The 17,966-nt window shown below is 50.8% G+C and overlaps 10 protein-coding genes across 10 annotated transcripts; 3 read left to right on the forward strand and 7 right to left on the reverse strand.

Moving 5' to 3' along the window:
* Positions 1 to 72: 72 nt before the first annotated feature.
* GCG54_00014319 (Equisetin cluster transcription factor eqxF) lies at positions 73 to 1,989 on the reverse strand (the record flags this gene model as incomplete). The annotated part of the gene is made up of 2 exons (XM_045414157.1): positions 73 to 1,752; positions 1,840 to 1,989. The coding sequence occupies 2 exons, from the start codon at positions 1,987 to 1,989 to the stop codon at positions 73 to 75; spliced, it is 1,830 nt and encodes a 609-aa protein (XP_045261771.1).
* A 1,313-nt stretch (positions 1,990 to 3,302) lies between these two features.
* Positions 3,303 to 4,714, forward strand: GCG54_00014320 (Aspyridones efflux protein apdF; the record flags this gene model as incomplete). Its single annotated transcript, XM_045414158.1, has 2 exons — positions 3,303 to 3,683; positions 3,755 to 4,714. 2 exons carry the CDS (start codon positions 3,303 to 3,305, stop codon positions 4,712 to 4,714), a joined length of 1,341 nt encoding a protein of 446 aa, XP_045261772.1.
* A 288-nt stretch (positions 4,715 to 5,002) lies between these two features.
* Positions 5,003 to 5,273, reverse strand: GCG54_00014321 (uncharacterized protein; the record flags this gene model as incomplete). The annotated part of the gene is made up of 2 exons (XM_045414159.1): positions 5,003 to 5,191; positions 5,262 to 5,273. The coding sequence occupies 2 exons, from the start codon at positions 5,271 to 5,273 to the stop codon at positions 5,003 to 5,005; spliced, it is 201 nt and encodes a 66-aa protein (XP_045261773.1).
* A 141-nt stretch (positions 5,274 to 5,414) lies between these two features.
* Positions 5,415 to 5,885, reverse strand: GCG54_00014322 (uncharacterized protein; the record flags this gene model as incomplete). The annotated part of the gene is made up of 1 exon (XM_045414160.1): positions 5,415 to 5,885. The coding sequence occupies one exon, from the start codon at positions 5,883 to 5,885 to the stop codon at positions 5,415 to 5,417; it is 471 nt and encodes a 156-aa protein (XP_045261774.1).
* A 643-nt stretch (positions 5,886 to 6,528) lies between these two features.
* On the forward strand, positions 6,529 to 6,987 carry GCG54_00014323 (uncharacterized protein; the record flags this gene model as incomplete). The annotated part of the gene is made up of 1 exon (XM_045414161.1): positions 6,529 to 6,987. The coding sequence occupies one exon, from the start codon at positions 6,529 to 6,531 to the stop codon at positions 6,985 to 6,987; it is 459 nt and encodes a 152-aa protein (XP_045261775.1).
* A 151-nt stretch (positions 6,988 to 7,138) lies between these two features.
* Positions 7,139 to 8,782, reverse strand: GCG54_00014324 (putative feruloyl esterase; the record flags this gene model as incomplete). The annotated part of the gene is made up of 1 exon (XM_045414162.1): positions 7,139 to 8,782. The coding sequence occupies one exon, from the start codon at positions 8,780 to 8,782 to the stop codon at positions 7,139 to 7,141; it is 1,644 nt and encodes a 547-aa protein (XP_045261776.1).
* A 907-nt stretch (positions 8,783 to 9,689) lies between these two features.
* GCG54_00014325 (uncharacterized protein) lies at positions 9,690 to 10,895 on the forward strand (the record flags this gene model as incomplete). Its single annotated transcript, XM_045414163.1, has 4 exons — positions 9,690 to 9,827; positions 9,880 to 10,164; positions 10,227 to 10,553; positions 10,605 to 10,895. Coding segments are annotated over 4 exons (1,041 nt in total), but the record flags the coding sequence as incomplete, so codon positions are not given.
* Positions 10,896 to 11,079: 184 nt separating this feature from the next.
* On the reverse strand, positions 11,080 to 11,942 carry GCG54_00014326 (Chitin deacetylase; the record flags this gene model as incomplete). Its single annotated transcript, XM_045414164.1, has 2 exons — positions 11,080 to 11,232; positions 11,292 to 11,942. 2 exons carry the CDS (start codon positions 11,940 to 11,942, stop codon positions 11,080 to 11,082), a joined length of 804 nt encoding a protein of 267 aa, XP_045261778.1.
* Positions 11,943 to 13,214: 1,272 nt separating this feature from the next.
* Positions 13,215 to 14,636, reverse strand: GCG54_00014327 (uncharacterized protein; the record flags this gene model as incomplete). Its single annotated transcript, XM_045414165.1, has 1 exon — positions 13,215 to 14,636. The coding sequence occupies one exon, from the start codon at positions 14,634 to 14,636 to the stop codon at positions 13,215 to 13,217; it is 1,422 nt and encodes a 473-aa protein (XP_045261779.1).
* A 712-nt stretch (positions 14,637 to 15,348) lies between these two features.
* Positions 15,349 to 17,139, reverse strand: GCG54_00014328 (putative rhamnogalacturonase A; the record flags this gene model as incomplete). Its single annotated transcript, XM_045414166.1, has 7 exons — positions 15,349 to 15,434; positions 15,497 to 15,802; positions 15,858 to 16,071; positions 16,119 to 16,253; positions 16,306 to 16,513; positions 16,572 to 16,650; positions 16,701 to 17,139. 7 exons carry the CDS (start codon positions 17,137 to 17,139, stop codon positions 15,349 to 15,351), a joined length of 1,467 nt encoding a protein of 488 aa, XP_045261780.1.
* Positions 17,140 to 17,966: the final 827 nt, after the last annotated feature.

Genomic DNA, 17,966 nt, shown 5'->3' on the forward strand with positions numbered 1-17,966 from the left:
ACAAAGGCTGACTTCTAATCGTTGAAGCCGTTTGACTGTGGTCAATCATGATCTCTGCATGCAAGCCCAACTCTAAAACATGAAATCTCCAGACTTCATATCGTCATTGAAGACCCAATCCTCCATCCCTTGCCACAACTCCATAGGCTCTGGCAGCTGCCCCAGTAAGTCATCAATAGTCTCCGCGCCAGCGACATCCATCCCTACTTCTTCCGCCATACGTTCCAGAATTGGCAGACACTTCTCCTCCACACCCTTCACAGCCTTGATCAACTCACCAGCAACCTCATCCTTCTTCATCAATCCCATCATGCTCCTTATCTGTGCTGCCACCAGATTCATAAGCAAGTATCCCTTCACATTTGTCTCCCCAGCCTTGATGACCCGCAAACACCACGTGCGCGCCTCTTCCATCACAGACATAAGGTCCGGCCGCAGAGGCGTGGGACCGAGAAGGCTGTACTCTTCCTCTTCCTGAAGCTGGGAGCGCAACTCGAGGGCGATCAAGAGCGCGGCGTGGAAAGTGGCAGTCTGATAAAATCCGGAGCTGCACGACGCCAAGCGAGGTAGGTCTGACTCGGTCTCGCCAACGCTCGCGTTTAATTGGAGACCATTGGAGGCGAGAGCCGGAGGCGGGCACGCAGCACGCCAGATACGGAGTGAAGACTCGACCACGGCCTTTTGTGAGTATGTGTATGCCGTACCGTGTGCGGGACCGAAGTATGGCGCGTGCAGGGATATGAGGTAACGCTGCATGTGGAAGTCGACAAGCTGGACCTCAGACTTGGCATTTTGAGCTTGTGAAGAGGAGCTGCTGAAGGCTGTGCGCAAGATTCGACTCATTCCCTTGAACGCTTCTCGCAGTTCAGTGTCGATACGTAGGGTATCCTCATACGTTCCTGGTGACACACGGAGACCGTTAAGAAAGTTCACTACTGCGAGACGTTGCGGGAAGGTCTGGCGCAGGGCGATCGCAACCGAAACCTGCGTAAATGCACTTAGCGGCCTAGGAGTTGGCCCATCGGCTTCTAGCTGATCTTCCTCAAAGTTACCAGGGGGCGCGGTGTCAAAATCGGACATGGATATGAGCGGCGCTCCGCCGGAGCTTAGACTAGCTTGGAGGTCCACCTCCAGCACAGTGTTCCAGAGACGCCGCCGCATCTCGGACTCGTAAACGGAACGACCAGGCAGGTGGTTGGGGTCGCGATGCAATCCCATGTGCATCGCCTTGCGCAGTATGGTGCCAGAGAGAACCCATGTCGAGTCACCCGCAACACCAACACGTTCCTGGGCGAAAAGGAGGAGGAGGTTGGTTTGTAAGAATTGGATGTTCAAGCGAACCTTGAAATCAGGCTCGGCCAACCAGACTTGGGCCTCATATACCCACAGAATCGCCGACGTTCGAAGTGAAAATTCGTCATCGTATGTGACGGCGCCAATGGCAAGGACCAGTTTCAACTGTACGAGAAAGCCGGGGTCGGGGACTGTGTCATTGACCCAGAGCGCTTCATACTGCCGCCGGAAGGTAGGCAGATGAAGAATGCGGTAAATGGACTCAATTGTGCGGAGATAATTGTCCAGCAGAGTGTCGGCAACGTCTTTGCTGGGGAGTTTCGAGTTGGGCGGCGGCGGCCACGCTGGTGTTCGTCGGGCTTTGATGTATCGAGCCAAGGACTTGCATCTTCCTATACCAGTCCAATTCGTATCCGGTGTACCTTCATACTGTCCGAGAGTGCTGAAGATGTCACGAATCTACGTCAACGGTCAGTATATGCTATGGGTGACTGACACGTAGCCGCGTGAGATTTGGTGAGGTCTTGCCAAATGTGCAGTGCTGACTGCCCAGTGACTTTGTCCAAGCAAGCGCGTCTTGAAACTAAGGCCATTCGCTATCAGGGGTTGATCTTGGCCCAGGAAGGTGTCTCTGGTCGAATGAATGTGGAATGTGCCTCCAAGTTGTGAGCTGATGATCTCCACATCCGCATCCATCGCGGACGCGCGGACTGTAGTAGGTGCCGGAGACGATGATACAGCTGGGGACGATAAAAGGACTGGAGAACGACGCGGAATGGACTGAGATTGGTTTGATAGTTGACTCTCCAGCTGCTGCACTCTGAGTTGCAGCCTGAGCGCTTCCGTGCCATGACAGGATCGGCCACTGGCACTGGCTGGTTTCGGCGGCTGTGTCCAGCTATTGTCGGCTAATGAGCCTGACATTGACGGAAAGCCGGTCGATTTCTGCGTGGATATACCGCTGCTCGGCGGTGTCAAATACTGAAATTGCGGCTGCGCCGCTTGATCTGATGCATGCTGCGTCTGGTCGCTCGAAGACACTGAGGGTGGTACCTGAGACTGGTTGGGGGCGTCATTCTCGTACGCACATCTGCTGGCCCCAGTCTTGGATCGCAGACAATTGGAACACGGCCTAGCACGATTGCATCGGATCTTGCGCTTATGGCAGAGGGTACATGATGTAGCCGGCCGACGGCTTCGGCGCCGTGCCTGACCGTCAGGCGTGGGACCTTGCATGGCTGAGTAGTCTCGTTGCACTGCAGCGGGATTTGTTAGTCAATAGCAAGACTGGGGAAAATAACGATCCTTGGCGTGAAGTCTGCAGTTGCCTCAAAGTTGACTCACGTTACCTGTGCTGTGTTTAAATTACTTAGGTGGCCGCGAGTTCGTAAATGAGTCCTTCAACTGTTGATGAAATAGAAACCAGAATAATCTGAAGATGAATTTGGTACTAAAAACATTCGAAGCAGTCTTTCGAGTTTGTTAGTGATACCCTTATGAGACGAAAACTTCTCGAATGGATGGATCTGACAGACGCGAGGACAGTGGACCTAGAAAGCCGACCGATGTCGACGTTGTGAGGCAACATTGAGGGAGAATTTCGAATTGGCCAGCGGTGGACACGGGAATATGTTGGACTGACCCCATTTCCGAAGGAACTTCACCAATCAGGCAAATTACCGTGAACCACTCATCTTCGCCGCAGGGCGACATCTTCGGCTTAGCCGACTTTTGAACGAATTTCCCGACTCCGATCCCGAGTCCGGACGCCGAGTCCGAGTCCCTCCACGGGGTGTTTACAAGACGGGGCCGCCGTCTGCAGTTTTATATATTGAGTCTTCCTTCGTGCCCCTAAGTCTGAGTGAAAAGCCATTGCATCGGTATCACGAATCAAATGACAAACGATAAAACTCCGAGATCAATAACAACAAAAACACCACGGCAACGGCTACAAAGTTACGAAGCAGGAAATCGGCTCTCTTCCATCTTACGCTTTGCAAAATCCGATAATGTCGCCCGAAAAGACTTCAACAGCGGGCTCGCCCAGCGAGCTCGACGGCCACGCAGCTCCACACTCTTCGAACGGCGAGCACGACAGTGCTCACTCCACCAACTCTCTCAATCACGACAATGAGAAGGCCACAAATTACCCAAACGCAGCTCCTGATGGTGGTTTTCGCGCCTGGATGGTTGCTGCTGGCTCTGCGACAATCTTTTTCTGCACTCTTGGTCTTTCCAACTCATTCGGTATCTTCCAAGAATACTACATGACGCATCAGTTGCAGGGCCAGTCCGCTTCCAACATCTCTTGGATTGGTTCCACGCAGTCTTTCCTCCAGTTCTTCACCGGCATGCTCGCTGGGCCCTTGTTCGATCGTCATGGCGCTTTAGTAAGGATACTTCCCTCCCCTCACATGCTGCGGAAACCTCAATCTGAATTGATACTAACACCATCTGCCAGATCATGTACCCCGCCGCCGTCCTCTATGTCTTCGCTCTTATGATGCTTTCCCTCTGTTCCAAGTACTGGCATTTCATGCTGGTCCAAGGAATTCTCATGGGACTAGTCCAAGGCTTCCTCCAAATCCCCGCCTTCGCCGCTGTCGCCCAGTATTTCGATAAGAAGCGAGCCGCTGCGCTTGGTCTTGCGGTTGCTGGCTCGTCTGTCGGCGGCGTCATCATGCCCATCATCTTGTCAAAGTTGTTCAACAACTCGCCCATCAGCTTCGGCTGGTCTGTGCGCATCGTCGGCTTCATTGCCCTCTTCTTCATGACCTTTGCCGTCATCTCCGTCAAGCCTCGTGTGCCGCCCCGAAAGACCAAGCTCTTCCTACTCGACCCCTGGAAGCAGACCCGTTTCCTCATGTTCACCGTCGCGCTTTTCATCATCTTCGTGGGCATGTTCACCCCCAACTTCTACCTCCCTACCTACGCCGTCTCAAAGGGTATGGGCGCCGCACTCGCCGGTTATCTCATCGCCATCATTAATGCTACCTCGACTTTCGGCCGTATTGTTCCGGGTATCTTGGCAGACAAATATGGCAACCTGAACACATTCTCCATTGGCTCTATCGCCACCGGTGTCATTGTTTTCTGCTTGACATCTGCCACTGATAATGCCGGCATCATCGTGTACGCCGTTTTCTTCGGCCTAGGCTCGGGAACTATCATGTCTGGCGCCGCTGCATCGCTGTCCCGGTGTGCTCCTGATCCTAGCGAGGTGGGAACGTACATGGGTATGGGTATGGCTGTGGCGGGTGTCGGTGCCCTGATCGGACCTCCTATCAACGGTGCAATCGTCGGAGCTACGGGTAACTTCTTTGCGGTCTCTATGTTCAGCGGTGCGATCACCGTTGCTGGCGGTCTTTTCGCCTTCACCATCAAGACTACCGACAAGGCTGGTCTCTGGGGCAAGGCCTAATTTAAACATCTCGGAGGTGTAAGCATTGGTAAAGAGTCAGCGGGAGAAATGAAGCATCAACATTGGCGGGAAAGCAAACGCACAAAGGAAATAATACCGTAAAACGACGGAGACTATAATGTTGAAACTTTGCAAACGCCTGGGCCTCATGCGTGGCGCATATATTGTATTAAAGAACACGGAGGAGCATCCACTCCAGCAGAAACCCCATTTCATAGATCAAGATTCCCATTTTCACCAACTTTGTCTCTTCAAATCATGCGAAAACGGCGATGTTAGTTTTGTTGGTCATTCAAAGATCAACTGATTTGGAACTTGGCGGGATAACACCGACGGTCGTGCAAGTCCAACCAAATCACAGCACCCACCCTTGAGAGCTGCCTCCATTCCCTTGCGTGAGCGGAAGCCGCCTGTAAGGAGAAGAGGCACGGTAGAGAGGGCCTTGCGAATGGCAGTCGAAAAGTCGAGGTAGAATGCCTATCAAACAGTTATTCATGCGCACTGGTTCATTTGATGAATAGGAAGCTCAAAGTATTGAGTTATTTACATGACGAGGCATTCATGGAATGCCGGGTTTGGAAACATCGAGCATGACGAAGAGCTTTCCACGTATTCCAATGTTTTATTCACCTATGTCGTATAGAATGCTCTATATAAGACTTGGGAAGCTAGGAAATCGAGCTTCAGGCCTGTTGCACGGCTACCACAATGGCAGGGGGTTGATAGCGTCTGCCGGCTTTGGCATGCTGACTCCCCAATGCTCAACAATGCAAGTGCCGTTCATCCTCCATAGATCCACCCACCCAAGTGAATCACTGCCGACCTGCTCGACGCGCTGGAAAATCCATGCACGGTTGTTGTCGATTCCCTTATTGATGACAGTGAAGTTCACAGAGTCGGGATCAAAGTTGGCGAGGTAGTCGAGGACGTTCTGCCTGCCGGAAAGCAGGAAGGGATCGTGCTGAATGTAGCCCTCGTCGTAATGTCTCGGGACACCCTCGGTGTATCGTTGGTCGACGATGATGGTCTGAACTGCCTGCTCGAAGATGGCTCTCTGCTCTTCGGTCGTTGCCGGCCGAGGAGGGCAGTACGATGCCGGCTGTGTTTGCTCCGCCGGTAGTGCAGTGATTGTCGATGCGAAATAGGCAATTGTGGCGTGAATTGGTCTCATGGTGTCTGATGTGAATATTGGGACGGTTTAATTAGTTTTTAAGGAGCAAGATTTAAATGAGTGTGACGGAATTTGTCTCCAGGCAGACAGACATCTCCTATTAAATACATGTCAACGATGTCCTGCCAGCTTCCGGAGTCCGTCCTCATCTTTCGTTGGAAAGAGTCCTTGGAAGTTCGGAGCCATCCACCATCGAGGCGCAACGTAACTTCATTGAAGGGCCCCAGTGAGAAATATGAATCCGCCTTTACAAATACCGCCTCCATGTCAATGAAGCATTCCGTAAGCAATTCATCTCTAGATCTCTGGGTTTAAATGACAAGATGGCACGTGCGTAGCGCGCGGTTGAAGCTTCTTCGAACCGCTTGCGGAGCCAAATGACCATGAGGTTGCGCGAGCGAATGATGTTGCTGGAACGCTCCGAATCCCGCGGTAGTCCGACTTGGCCATCTAGCTGGTTCCACTTCAAAGTCGGAATCAAAAACACGACTTGACTAAGAGGATATCTATCATGATATGAAATACTATGTCAGGATAATTGATAAATACCTTAGGAAACCCGCGCTGGAGTTGAAAGTTGGCGGCGAATCAACTCCCTCACCGTTTTACTCATTCAAACTTGAAGTTTTGGACCGCAGTCACTATGAAGATCAGCATCACCACCTTCGCCACGGCTTTCGCGGCTCTTACGGCCTCTGCGCAAGCGGCCTACTGCCCTCCTAGACCTGCGAGTCCAAGCGAGCAGCGACTTATTTTCGCCGAGTTTTACCAAAAGCTCTATACAGACATGAACGCCACCCAAGCCCTCATCGACCACATGGCAGACGACTACATCCAGCACAACCCGTATGCACTCTCGGGTCTCAACAATTCGATCGAAGCATTGTCATTTGTCACACCGGAGACGGTGAAGTTCAACATCACATTCAGTGGCATTGATGGGGACTTGGCTTTTGTATACTTGAGAATGGACATTGCTGGGGAGCCACGTCCCAGAGCAGTCGTTGATCTTTTCCGGTTTAACGGGTCGTGCATTCAAGAGCATTGGGACGTTATGCAGGAGAGACCGGACAACGCCACAAACCCTCTGGATATGTGGTAGACAGCTCCTAATATGGGCTTGGAATTCAACCCCATATGTATACGCACCATTGTGTGCACCATAATAGTATCTGAGCAGTCTTCAATTATCAACAGTTGTGGGTCTGAATTCTAACATTCGCGCTATATGCCTAGATATTGTGACAAAACTTTCATAGCTCGTCTTTGACATGTTTTCCTTCTCCGTTCGCCACCACTGCAATGTTTTCGCATAAATATCCAGTTTTCACAGACAGCGGTTTGTTAGGATAGACGCAAATGGGCGGTTCAGACTTCGTCTCGACCTTCTCTGTTCCAAGAGCGACTGCAGGCAGGCTTTCGGGGGCGGTCCCATCCTCAACCCATGATCTCAGAGTATCAAGTGCCTTCAGTGGGTACGGAACTCCAGCAGGTGCTAGACAATGCGTGGCTCCAGGGACCTCGAAATAGCGGTAATAGTCTTGAGTTGAGACATTACGAGAGCTGTCGAGAGCCAGAACACGATCGTAGTATTGCCGCATAGCCTTGACAGGGACAGCCTCATCATTCACAGAATGCCAGCTGATCATCTTCTTGCCCAGTTGACGGAAACGCTGAAGGTCGGGATTGTTGCTGCTGAACATACCGTCCCATTCGTTGACGCTGTCCCGGAAGATTTGGATGTACTCGGCATGCGTCATCTTCGTCGGGTCAAATGATGGGTCTTTCTTCACCATGAGTCGGATCCAGTCGTCGGCAATTGTGAAAGGTCGTCCACCAGAGCAAGTTTCTCCTTCGCAATGAGTGTTGGCGATCGACATCATTCCGGTAACTGCGGTGCCAACTGTGACGCCCGGGAAGAGCTGGTTTCCCTCGAGATCAATTGGGCCTTCAAGCAATGCATTGTAGACCTCTACAGCCGTGCTTGAAATGGTCGTCGACTTTCCCTGGCAGTCGATGGTAGTTCCGATCAAGGATGCGACATCAAAATCGCACGATTCAGCATCTGCAGTTTTACCGCAGGAATCGGCCAATCCAGCAACAATGGCCTCAAACTCGCATGCCTTAGGGTAGATGCCCTTCCGGTTCATGATGAGTTGCGGCCAATACATCGCCACCAAAAGCGATGAGAAGTTGACCGCTGGGCAACTTGTTAGAAGACCATCGAAGTCTTCCGGATATCTCTGAGCAATCGTGAGACCCTGCCTTCCACCGGTTGAGCAACCCTGCCAGTAAGAGAACTCAGGGAGTGACCCGTAGGCTTCACGAATGATGTGCTTGGATATGACGGTCATGTCGTGAAGAGCCCGGTGCCCAAAGTTGACAACCAAGGGATACTCCAAGTTTCCTGGGTTCTTCATGAGCCAGGTATCAGCAGTTGCGAACATGTTTTGGTTGTAGCCAGCGTTCGTGGTTGCGACTGCATATCCCTGTGATGCAAGAGCAGATCTGATGTCGGCACCCATCTCCCCAGCGGACCAACCGCCTCCACCAACACCAACGTAGCGTCCATTGTAGTTGGACGTTGGCAGCCAAAGCTGAACAGTGACATCGTCGTTGTGACCGGGATGCGTGTATGATATCGTCACATTACAAGCCTGCACGCCATCCTCAGCGACCAGAGCAGCCTCCGGTAAAAATCCGGCCTGAGGTTTGAAGCCACTCAGGGTCGAGGTAGTGATCGACAACAGTTGAGCACCATGAAGGTTGGGGAAGGAGAAATTCTCCTTGGAGCAGGATGTTGCCTTGCTGGCGGCAGTCTGCGCAAACAGAAAGGATACACCAATCTGAAAGTAGTTAACGCCGCGGCGTTTTGGCGCGGTGTGATGGAATTGCATGTCGATCGTCTTTTCGTGCAGGATGAGAGACACTTATAGACTCAATAGGAAGAATTCTGAAGGCAATGCTGTAAACGAGAGTTTGGTTATGAAAAGTAACGAAAGCAAATTGATGCCATTGAGTTTCATTCAATAATCATTCAGTTGGGCATCCCGTCATTAGCCGAGGTCAAATCAAATAACTCAATAAACGCGTCAACGGCGGTTTCCAGAGCCCCACGTTGCAAGAGCCCCTTGAACGTCGCTGTCCGCCAGGATTCCGACTTGAGCGGACTCCGCGAAAAGTTGAAAGTCCGCGGGTGGGATCGCCATGGCCAATGCGCAGTCGGTAGCAGGTATAAACGACCGCCTTCCGCGCGATCCACGGCACGCGTACCAGGGAAGAAAGACGAACTATGCGTTGTATTGGCTGCCAACTTGCTGTTACACTATGGATCCAATTCTACTCGTAGAGCGCAATTGTACGACTTTTCGACCGTGCTTTACCCCGTTAAAGGCGCTGCAAAGTCATTTCGCGTCGAGCAAGGGGAACACCAATGTTCCACACGCGGACAACGACGGGTGCGATTTGGTTCGTATTCGCAGGAATACGGACCTCTACATCAACCCGTAGAAATAACTCTACACATCAATGGCAAGCGTCTATTGATCCGCAACGGCCCTAGCCTCGTCCTGTACTCTAAATCTAGCCGGTCGTAGACTTTGGGATTGGCCGCTGTATCAGTAGCGGGGTGTTGATCGACGCTTGAGCCGTCAAGTCTGGTGAACAGTCCTTGCGGCGAAAGCTAGTGTAGGGCAAGACGTTGAGTGTGGTATCGTCCGAAAGAAGGAACTTCAGTGTTTCAAAGAACATGGCTGTGGAATGTAAAGATAAATACAGGCTCATGCCCCAAATTCTCAAGTAGTGTCATCGCATAAATCTGCGGAGTCCCAACATCAAAGTGTTACACAACTCCTCACCATGAGAGTTAGCATCATCGGCGCGACGGGCGAGACCGGTCAGTCCATCATCGACGGCCTCCTGAAGTCGACCGAGCCCAAATATGTTGGTGTTTCTTGCGAAACCTTCACGATTTACGGAACTAACTCATGATCAGGACATCACGGCTCTCACTCGTCCAGCCTCACTGCAAAAGCCCGAGGTGCTGGACCTCCAGACGAAAGGCATCCACATCGTCGCCGCTGATCTTGAGGGTCCGGAAGATGTACTCACGGAGGTCCTCAAAGGGACAGATGTCATGATTTCTGCCATTAATGCTGGCAATCTGATGGCTCAGATTCCTCTGATTAATGCATCCAAAGCGGCGGGTGTCAAGCGATTTATTCCTTGCTTTTTCGCCACCATAGTCCCTCCCAAGGGCATCCTGAAGCTGAGAGACATCGTGAGTTGAGCATCTTGACTCAGCAACACTATAAATTAGTCTTGTGCTAACGTGAATGACAGAAAGAGGATGTTTTGAATCATGTCAAGAAGGTGCGCCTTCCATACACGGCAATCGACGTCGGTTGGTGGTACCAAATCACCCTTCCGCGGCTTGCATCTGGTCGCATCGATTACGCAACCACATTGGTAACTGATGGCATTGGAGGGGATGGAAACATGCTGTCAGCTATCACTGATGTGCGTGACATTGGGACATATGTTGCTCGGATCATTGCAGACCCTCGCACGTTGAACCACATGGTCTTCGCATACAACGAGTTGATCACTCAGAACCAAGTGTATGACTTGCTGGAGACGATGAGTGGGGAGAAGGTCAAGAGAAACCACGTAGGTTCGGTTCGGTTGATAACTGTAGCATCGAGACTAAATGGTCAACAGATATCGGTTCAGGCAATTAAGGCTGGAGTCGCTCAAATGGAGGCTTCGAACTTGGGGCCGGAGTCACCGGAGTTCTACGAACTGATCCGCTTTCAGTACTGGCATTCTTGGGCTATCCGTGGAGACAACACCCCCGAGTACGCGAAGTATTTGGGTTACTTGAACACGAAGGATCTGTACTCGGACATTGGGTTCATTCCGTTCCAAGAATATGTGCAGGAGGTACTGAATGGAAAAGGGAAGAGTGTCTACGAAAAGTCGGAGGATTTGAAGCCACTCAAGGTCAAATGAGAGAAGCTATCATCTATGCATAGCAATGCCACCTATGGAGGTGCGCGGAACTCCCACGAAGGGGTAAATGACGGCTCGTCATAACTAGAACAACATCATGTATATTCATCTATCATAAGGCACTCTTTTAGCTGACTGAGGAAAATTCCGGACTGATCCCACAAAGTTGGCGGGTCTGGATTGTTCAAGGCGCCTTGGCCGGAAGGATGCGGTCAGCTCTGTACCAGTTGGCCTCGGGATCGCCAAGACATTCGCCAACAGGGACTCCCTTCAAGTTCTTCTCTTTCATAACTCGAAGAATCTCAGGAAGCAAAAACTCAGCGGTGTTTTGTTGAACCTTGCAGCTTGTTAGATACGCAGTTTCTCAACTTCACCGAATTCCCGAGGTTGACTTACATCATGGCACAAAGTAAGGGTGCCGCCATTTTCCACGCCGTTCTCAAAGAGATCCAGGCCTGTGAGGTTCCCCAATGAGTTGTATTTCCAGTCGTTGGTGTCGATATCAGCACGGATGACATGGTACTGGAGATCCTTCATGATGGACAGGGTCGCAGCGCTCCAGCTGAAGTAAGGCGGGCGCATGTACGTCGGGCATTTTCCCATAATGTCGAAGAAGGCATCCTCAAGCTTGGTCATCTGCTCAATCACGCCTTTGTCGTCAGTCGTGGCAAGGTCGGCGTGACTCCACGTGTGATGGCCGACTTGATGGCCCTCGTCGAGCATGCGCTTAATCCTAGCTCGGTTTTCGTCGTTCCTGATATCGCCCAGGAGACTGCCCGTTACGAAGAAGGTAGCTTTAACTTGAGCCTCGGCAAGTAGGTCGAGAACATGATCGGTGTATTTGAACGGGCCGTCATCGAAGGTGAGGGCAAAGGTATTCTCGACGGTACAGCTGCTGATGACGGTCCCATATGGAACTTTCGTAGGCGGTGTGATCGACGTAGTGTTGTTGTTGACGCTGGTGTCGTTGGCTCGGGGTTGGATGCGGAAGGGCCCGGCAGCTGCTCCCAGGGCGAGGGAAAGGGTAATGACAGTGGTGAAATGCATTGTACTGTAATGACTGGTGGGGTTGAAAATGAATGTGATGAGGAACGAAGGTGACTCACATCTTCCGCAATGGTGAAATGAGCAACTAGAAATATGAAAGTCGAGAACAGTATTGACTGCAGCCCAGCGAATTGCCGTAGAATGCCATCCCTTCTTGCTTGCCCACTCTTTCTTCTTTCCTAGGTTGTCGCAATACAGGCGAGTCAGCAATAATAATGTCAAAAAGCTTAAGCTATTTTTTCAGCGTGCCTCCTGCAACTTCTTCAATGACTAGTGCTTGGCAATGCCAGTGCCGCTGAGCTGTAGTTACCAAAAATAGGCTGTCAAGGACTTTCCTGAGCTGTAAAATAGTGAGCGGCCCCGGTAATGCCGGTCAGAAGTCAGTCCAACCCTCCTTGTACAGCTCACCTAACAGCAAAGAAGCACGAAAATACAAATAGGTTGACTGCTAGTTTCATCCCGGCTGCCATAGATGAAGAGAGCGAACAAGATGAGGTTTCTGTCAAAATCTTTTGCATCGCGTCCCAGTTTGTCAATGAAGCAGGTAAGCAGATCAACCGTAGCTCAAAGGAGCGCACGCCAACCAAGCCGCAGCACTGGTTTCTAAATACGTTCAGTGTGACTTTGCTGAACACAGCCATGGCGGTGATTGTCATTCGCTTTCGGTATCACTGACATACCCCTTAGCCAAATCCAATGCCGTCTTTGCTTGAAACCGGACTGCGCCGACCGCTCCACTCCCCGTCCGACAGCCAAATTGCCCCAGACCGGATCCCGAGCTCGGTGACCCCGCCCGCGGCCTTGCGCCCCGACCGAAAGTATTTCCAGACTACCTTAATAACAGCATTGGCGGCCTTTTGGGCCGCCCCGGATGTCACGGCAACAACCAGACGAAACTATCACCTTCTCCTCCGACGCGCACGATGGGTATGTCATTCACTCAGGGCCGTATCATATGTGGAATAGCGCATTTTGATAGGTTCGGTCGCATGGTTTCTTAAGCCATCTCAATCGGGTCTGCCAGGGTGTGTAAGGGTGACTGTCTAATATCGTGAGATAATTGCTAGCAGGGCGACCTAGGGCTTAGGCAGGATCGTAATCAAGAATGAACTTGACTTCTCATGTGTGGTACTAATAATCATTTTCACGACTTAAACGCAGTGATCTGAATTTGAGGCAATGGTCTCTCAACAATTATGTGTCTCGGCATTACTAGAAAAACGCTCTACAAATATGGCTTTGAGTCTCTTCTCCTGCGTTCTCCCCTTTGACTCACTCCGTCAGAGCCATTATCTCGTCTTCAACCTTCTTTAAGGGGTCGAATGCTCCAGCCTCTATCCTCAACTGTTCCGCTCTCCTTTTGTACGTGTCAGTGGCCAGGACCTCTGCCAGGGCCTTACCAACAGCTTCGGTTGTAACAGGAGAATTCTCAAGGAATACTCCCAGTCCAGACCACTCAATCCTCCTGCCAATGTCGGGTTTGTCGAACGTATTGCCAGCTTGCACCATCGGAACCCCATTGGAAACGGCATGTTGAAAACCTCCATACCCGCTGTTAGAAACAAAGACGTCCGCGTGCTCTAAGATTGCATCGTAGGGAAAATAGTCGACTACCCGAGCATTGCGAGGTAACACTTGACTCGGCAAGCTGCTGGTGTCGAGCTTAGCTCCGGCGACACAGAGACAAGCAACAACCAATACGTCATCGCTTTCAGATAGAGCCCTTATCGTGGGAAGAATGAGTTCTCGATGGTCTAGAACCTCAGTTCCTTGGGCCACGAACACAATCCGTTTCCTGTCTGACTTCGATCCATGCCAGGAAGCACTGTTCGAAATGATGTCGGCAAACCAAGCTGGGAATGAGAGCGTTGCTGGCAGTGGCTTGATTGGGAGGGTTCCTGCGAACTTGATTCGATCGGGCCAGTCGGTTGATTGAAATTCAAGACTCGGTAAACACATCTGTAGTGTGACGTCGTGACAAATTGTTGAAGCGTCCCAAAAAGGATGTTTGATGGTCGTTGAGACGTTATCGTAAAGAGATTCCAGGGGCTTGGAGCAGCCCATTATTCCCAGCACCCATCGTGCTCGGTCCTCCGCATCGGCGTTCCACGTCTTTCTCAAAATTTCAGAATGCCGCTCCTTTCCTTCTTCACTGTTGTCGAATGGTAGCCCAGTCCCCCATGGCGGCCGTTCAGGACTCGACCAAAATGTCGGTACCACGCCGACTCCTATTGTCTTGATCTCTTCCCCTTTGTTGAAGCCTTCCGGTAAGTCAGTGCCTAACTTCAGGCACAATGTACCAGAAAAGCAGGTGTCCGAAAGAACAATGATTCCGCAATCGGGTCGACGTCTGCGCATACCGGCCAGCGCGAATCGAACGGACTCAAGGCCACTGGGCAGGAGTGAAACAAACCCTCCATCAAGTGATGCGGCAAGACGGGCTGCAGAGTCTGATGCGTGCGCGATCTCTGGCCAACGATCTGGATCATCCAACGTGCCCCAGAGGCCGATGATAGGACTGAAGTGTCCGCCTGTTGCTTCGATAGTCGACTTCCATCTTTGAGTTCCCAAAATTGTCACATTGAAACCATTAGTGATTAGATGTTTGGCGATTTGAAGTGCCGGCCGCATGTGGCCCTCCCTAGGAGGTACAGCGTAAAGGACGCAGGGTTTGGTCCTGGTAGCCTCCTTCATGCTGAAATTTGAGTTTCTATGGGAAGAACAGCCCAGATTTTGATTTTCAAAGAAAGAAACATCCGCCTGAAAGCATGTCATAAATGTCGAGGTGTTCGGATGAGCCCGGAGGCAAGCTTTTGTGTTCTTCGTTCCGCCATGTTAGTGCCAGGGGACCCTGAGCTCGCTAAAATTGACACCAAGATAAGAGAGCCAGGAACAAGAGACAGATTTGAGAGTGGCTACCCTCGCGAGTCAGGGAGGCGACTGTCCGTCAGGCTCAGAGACCATGAATATTGCCTGATTTTTGAAGCTTCAAAGGTTCACAAACATTGCTGATGACTGGACTTTGCATCGCATGTTCACACTCCGAGGCTTTGATGCGATTAGATCAATGGCCAGTCTCTCGGTTCAATTGCGCGAAGCCCTTTGGGATGATGTCTCAACTGTCAGGGGCTATCCCTGCCAAAAATGATAGGTCGCTGTTCAGACCAATCCACTGGAATCTGGAGTTCCGGGGTTATCATTGTGTTTGACTCGTGGATCGCGATAAAGAATAACGATGATTGCACCACCTATCTATGACGAGACACAAATACGGCAAAGATTATACGAATGAGGAAACAAATGTATGCGGAGTAAATAGCACCTTTGGCGCAATTGTTTTTGGACCCTTGACGACTGCAAACCAAATTACCACCAGAGGCGCGGACCAAGACGCATGCTCCAGATCTCAGAATGATCCCCAATAATGCTTGCCATAATCTCCCTCAGGCTTCCAAAGAGGAGCCGGGGTGTACACGGGGATCGGTACATCAGCTACAAGGTGAAAGATATCAGCAGACGTATCACGCACGAGCTGGATGGAAAGCTTCACTTACTCCCATATCCCGTATTTGCTGCTACCCACGTTGGCGACGGAGGAACTGCCCAACCAGTCGGCGTCGTCGAGATGGTGTAGGTGCTGGTATACGCCGTTGGGGACTGTTTCGATGTGAGTGACTTTATGCCATCTCCGGCACCATACGAGTTGTCACCGTTGCCAAAGATGTTACTGATCTTGTTCACAACGTATGTGCCAGACTCCGTCCAGAGGTTGAACCCTTCGACAGTCACGTTTGTGGCGTACGTTAAGTCGTTGGCGATCAAGTACAGGGGAGGGCGTTTGGCGCCATCAGCAACAGATCCTGAGAGCGTTGTTGTTAGACCTACCGAAGTAGTTGATTCAAGCGTGAGACTCACCAGAAAAGTTCTTGAAAACCAAGTTGCTGAGCGCAACCGCCCCAGTGTCCGGCTCAAAGGTGTTTTGCCAGTACTGGTTGATGTCCAGTCCGTACAAGGATGCCTTGGAACGGAAGTTCTCAAAGGTAATGTTCGTAACATAACCCGACCCTCCAGGATAAGTCTTGATAAAAGCAATGTTGTTGCCTTGGATGATGCTTATGTTGCGAGCATGCTGTAGCCTGTTAGCTGCATGAAGGAAACAGACGATAAATCGCTTACAATATTGGCGATAGATGCCGACACATTCAGACTCCCGATTGAAATTCCAGATCCGGCTTGGTTGCATACGAGATTTTCGACAAGGGCATGATTCGAAGGGCTTTTTACCGACACACATTCGTCTCTGTTGGTGACCTGGAAAGATGAGTGAGATCGAAGAACCTTAGTCACAATTAAGTGGACAGACCTCGATATCGTGGATCCAGTAGTTCGTTCCCACAACATCCACTCCGTCGTAGGAACCAAGGTTCGCTCCTCGAATTGTTAAGTGATAGGCTTCAAGGTTGACAGCGAAGTCAAAGACAATGTGAAATTTGGGACTGTCCACGAGTATAAGATCGTGGACTGATGTGTTGATAGGAGAAATCAAGCGGACGAGTCGAGGCCGGAATGTGCTGGAAGAGCGCTGTCAGCTTCAGACTCATGCATCGAGCAAGTTGGTAAATGGCGTACTTCCCCAAGTTCCTGTACAGGTACCCTTGACCCTGGATTGCACCTTTTCCGTTTTGAGAGTAAAACTCAAAATCGACGGCTGTTCCTCAAGTCAGTCTCGCCTCATTGTAGTGTAACATCAAGCCAAACCGTTGATAATGGTGATTCCATTCTGCAAGAAAAGGCCGTCACCTTCGCCGTTGATTGTCGCGTTCAGCTGCTCAACCCCTGCGAACCCCTGTAGAATCAACTCACGATCAACAGTCCAATTGCCGCCATAAGCGAGTGTGATCAATCCGTCGAGCTGGAAAGCCCAATTGGTACCATTGGACAGGATAGCTGTTCGCTTGATAAGATAGTTGCCCTCTGGGACAACGAGACGGCTGCCAGCGTGAACGAGGACACAGCTTTTGAAGGCATTCTCAATCGCATCTGCCACATCCGTAGAATTGTCGCTAACACCTCCGTAGTTCAGGATGTTGCATTCAATTGTCTTCTTACTGAGGTCTGTTGTGGGGCCAACAGGGCCTGTGAGCTGCGCAGCGACTCCTGAAAGAGAGAGAACTGCGGCAAAAAGGGCAGACTTCATCATGAATATGAGTTGGCAGCAGAAGGGTGGCACTTGATCAAGAAACAGGACATGACCTAGGCAAGATATAACAAGCTTTAAACAGTTTTGTTTTACATGGTGAGGGCAAAATGTCGTAACAACGATCACGACATCAGAGAATCCGAATTCAACCATCCATATCGGATCACTTTGCCGAATACCATACTCCCGCAGGATTTTTCGGTCACAAAGTATTCAATCACGGCTGCCTGAAGTGGGTTTAGCTATCGGCTATGCTCTTTGAGTAAGACGGACGATATCTTTTCAACAAACTTGAGCGGTCACTCAAACGAAACTCTCCTACTTTTTCGTACCGTGAGCTAAGATGACCACAGACATGCAGCGTTCTGATAAGTGATGTTAGGCAAATGCAGGGTTGAACTCGAGTTTTGCGGTCAGCTATGATTGCGTGATGGCCAAATCCAACGCGATGGATCACTAGAACATTTCTAGTGTCTGCTCACACCCCAGCCAGCACATTCCATGCCACTGGTTGATTTGCACCCCTGAGATGATGCGATGTACTAATTACCCGACATGTCTATCTCCACTGGCATATGTGGATAACTTTGTCCAAGATGAAGTAGCATGCAGAAGCTCCACGGTTCCGACTCCCGAGCTTGGCGATGGGAAAGGTGACTTCAAACACCGAATGTAAGCATTTGCCAAAAGAGGCATAAGGAGGACTCGCGATGCGAGAAACCCGGAAGTTCGGCATCTTGCACACGGAAAACAATATTGCATCAATCAGAGTCAAGATGACTGACCTAGCTGTCAATGGCGCAATGATTGTGTCCGTCGCGCAA

Source organism: Colletotrichum gloeosporioides, assembly GCF_011800055.1.
Source record: "Colletotrichum gloeosporioides strain Lc1 chromosome Unknown consensus_62, whole genome shotgun sequence".
Lineage (NCBI taxonomy): Eukaryota > Fungi > Ascomycota > Sordariomycetes > Glomerellales > Glomerellaceae > Colletotrichum > Colletotrichum gloeosporioides.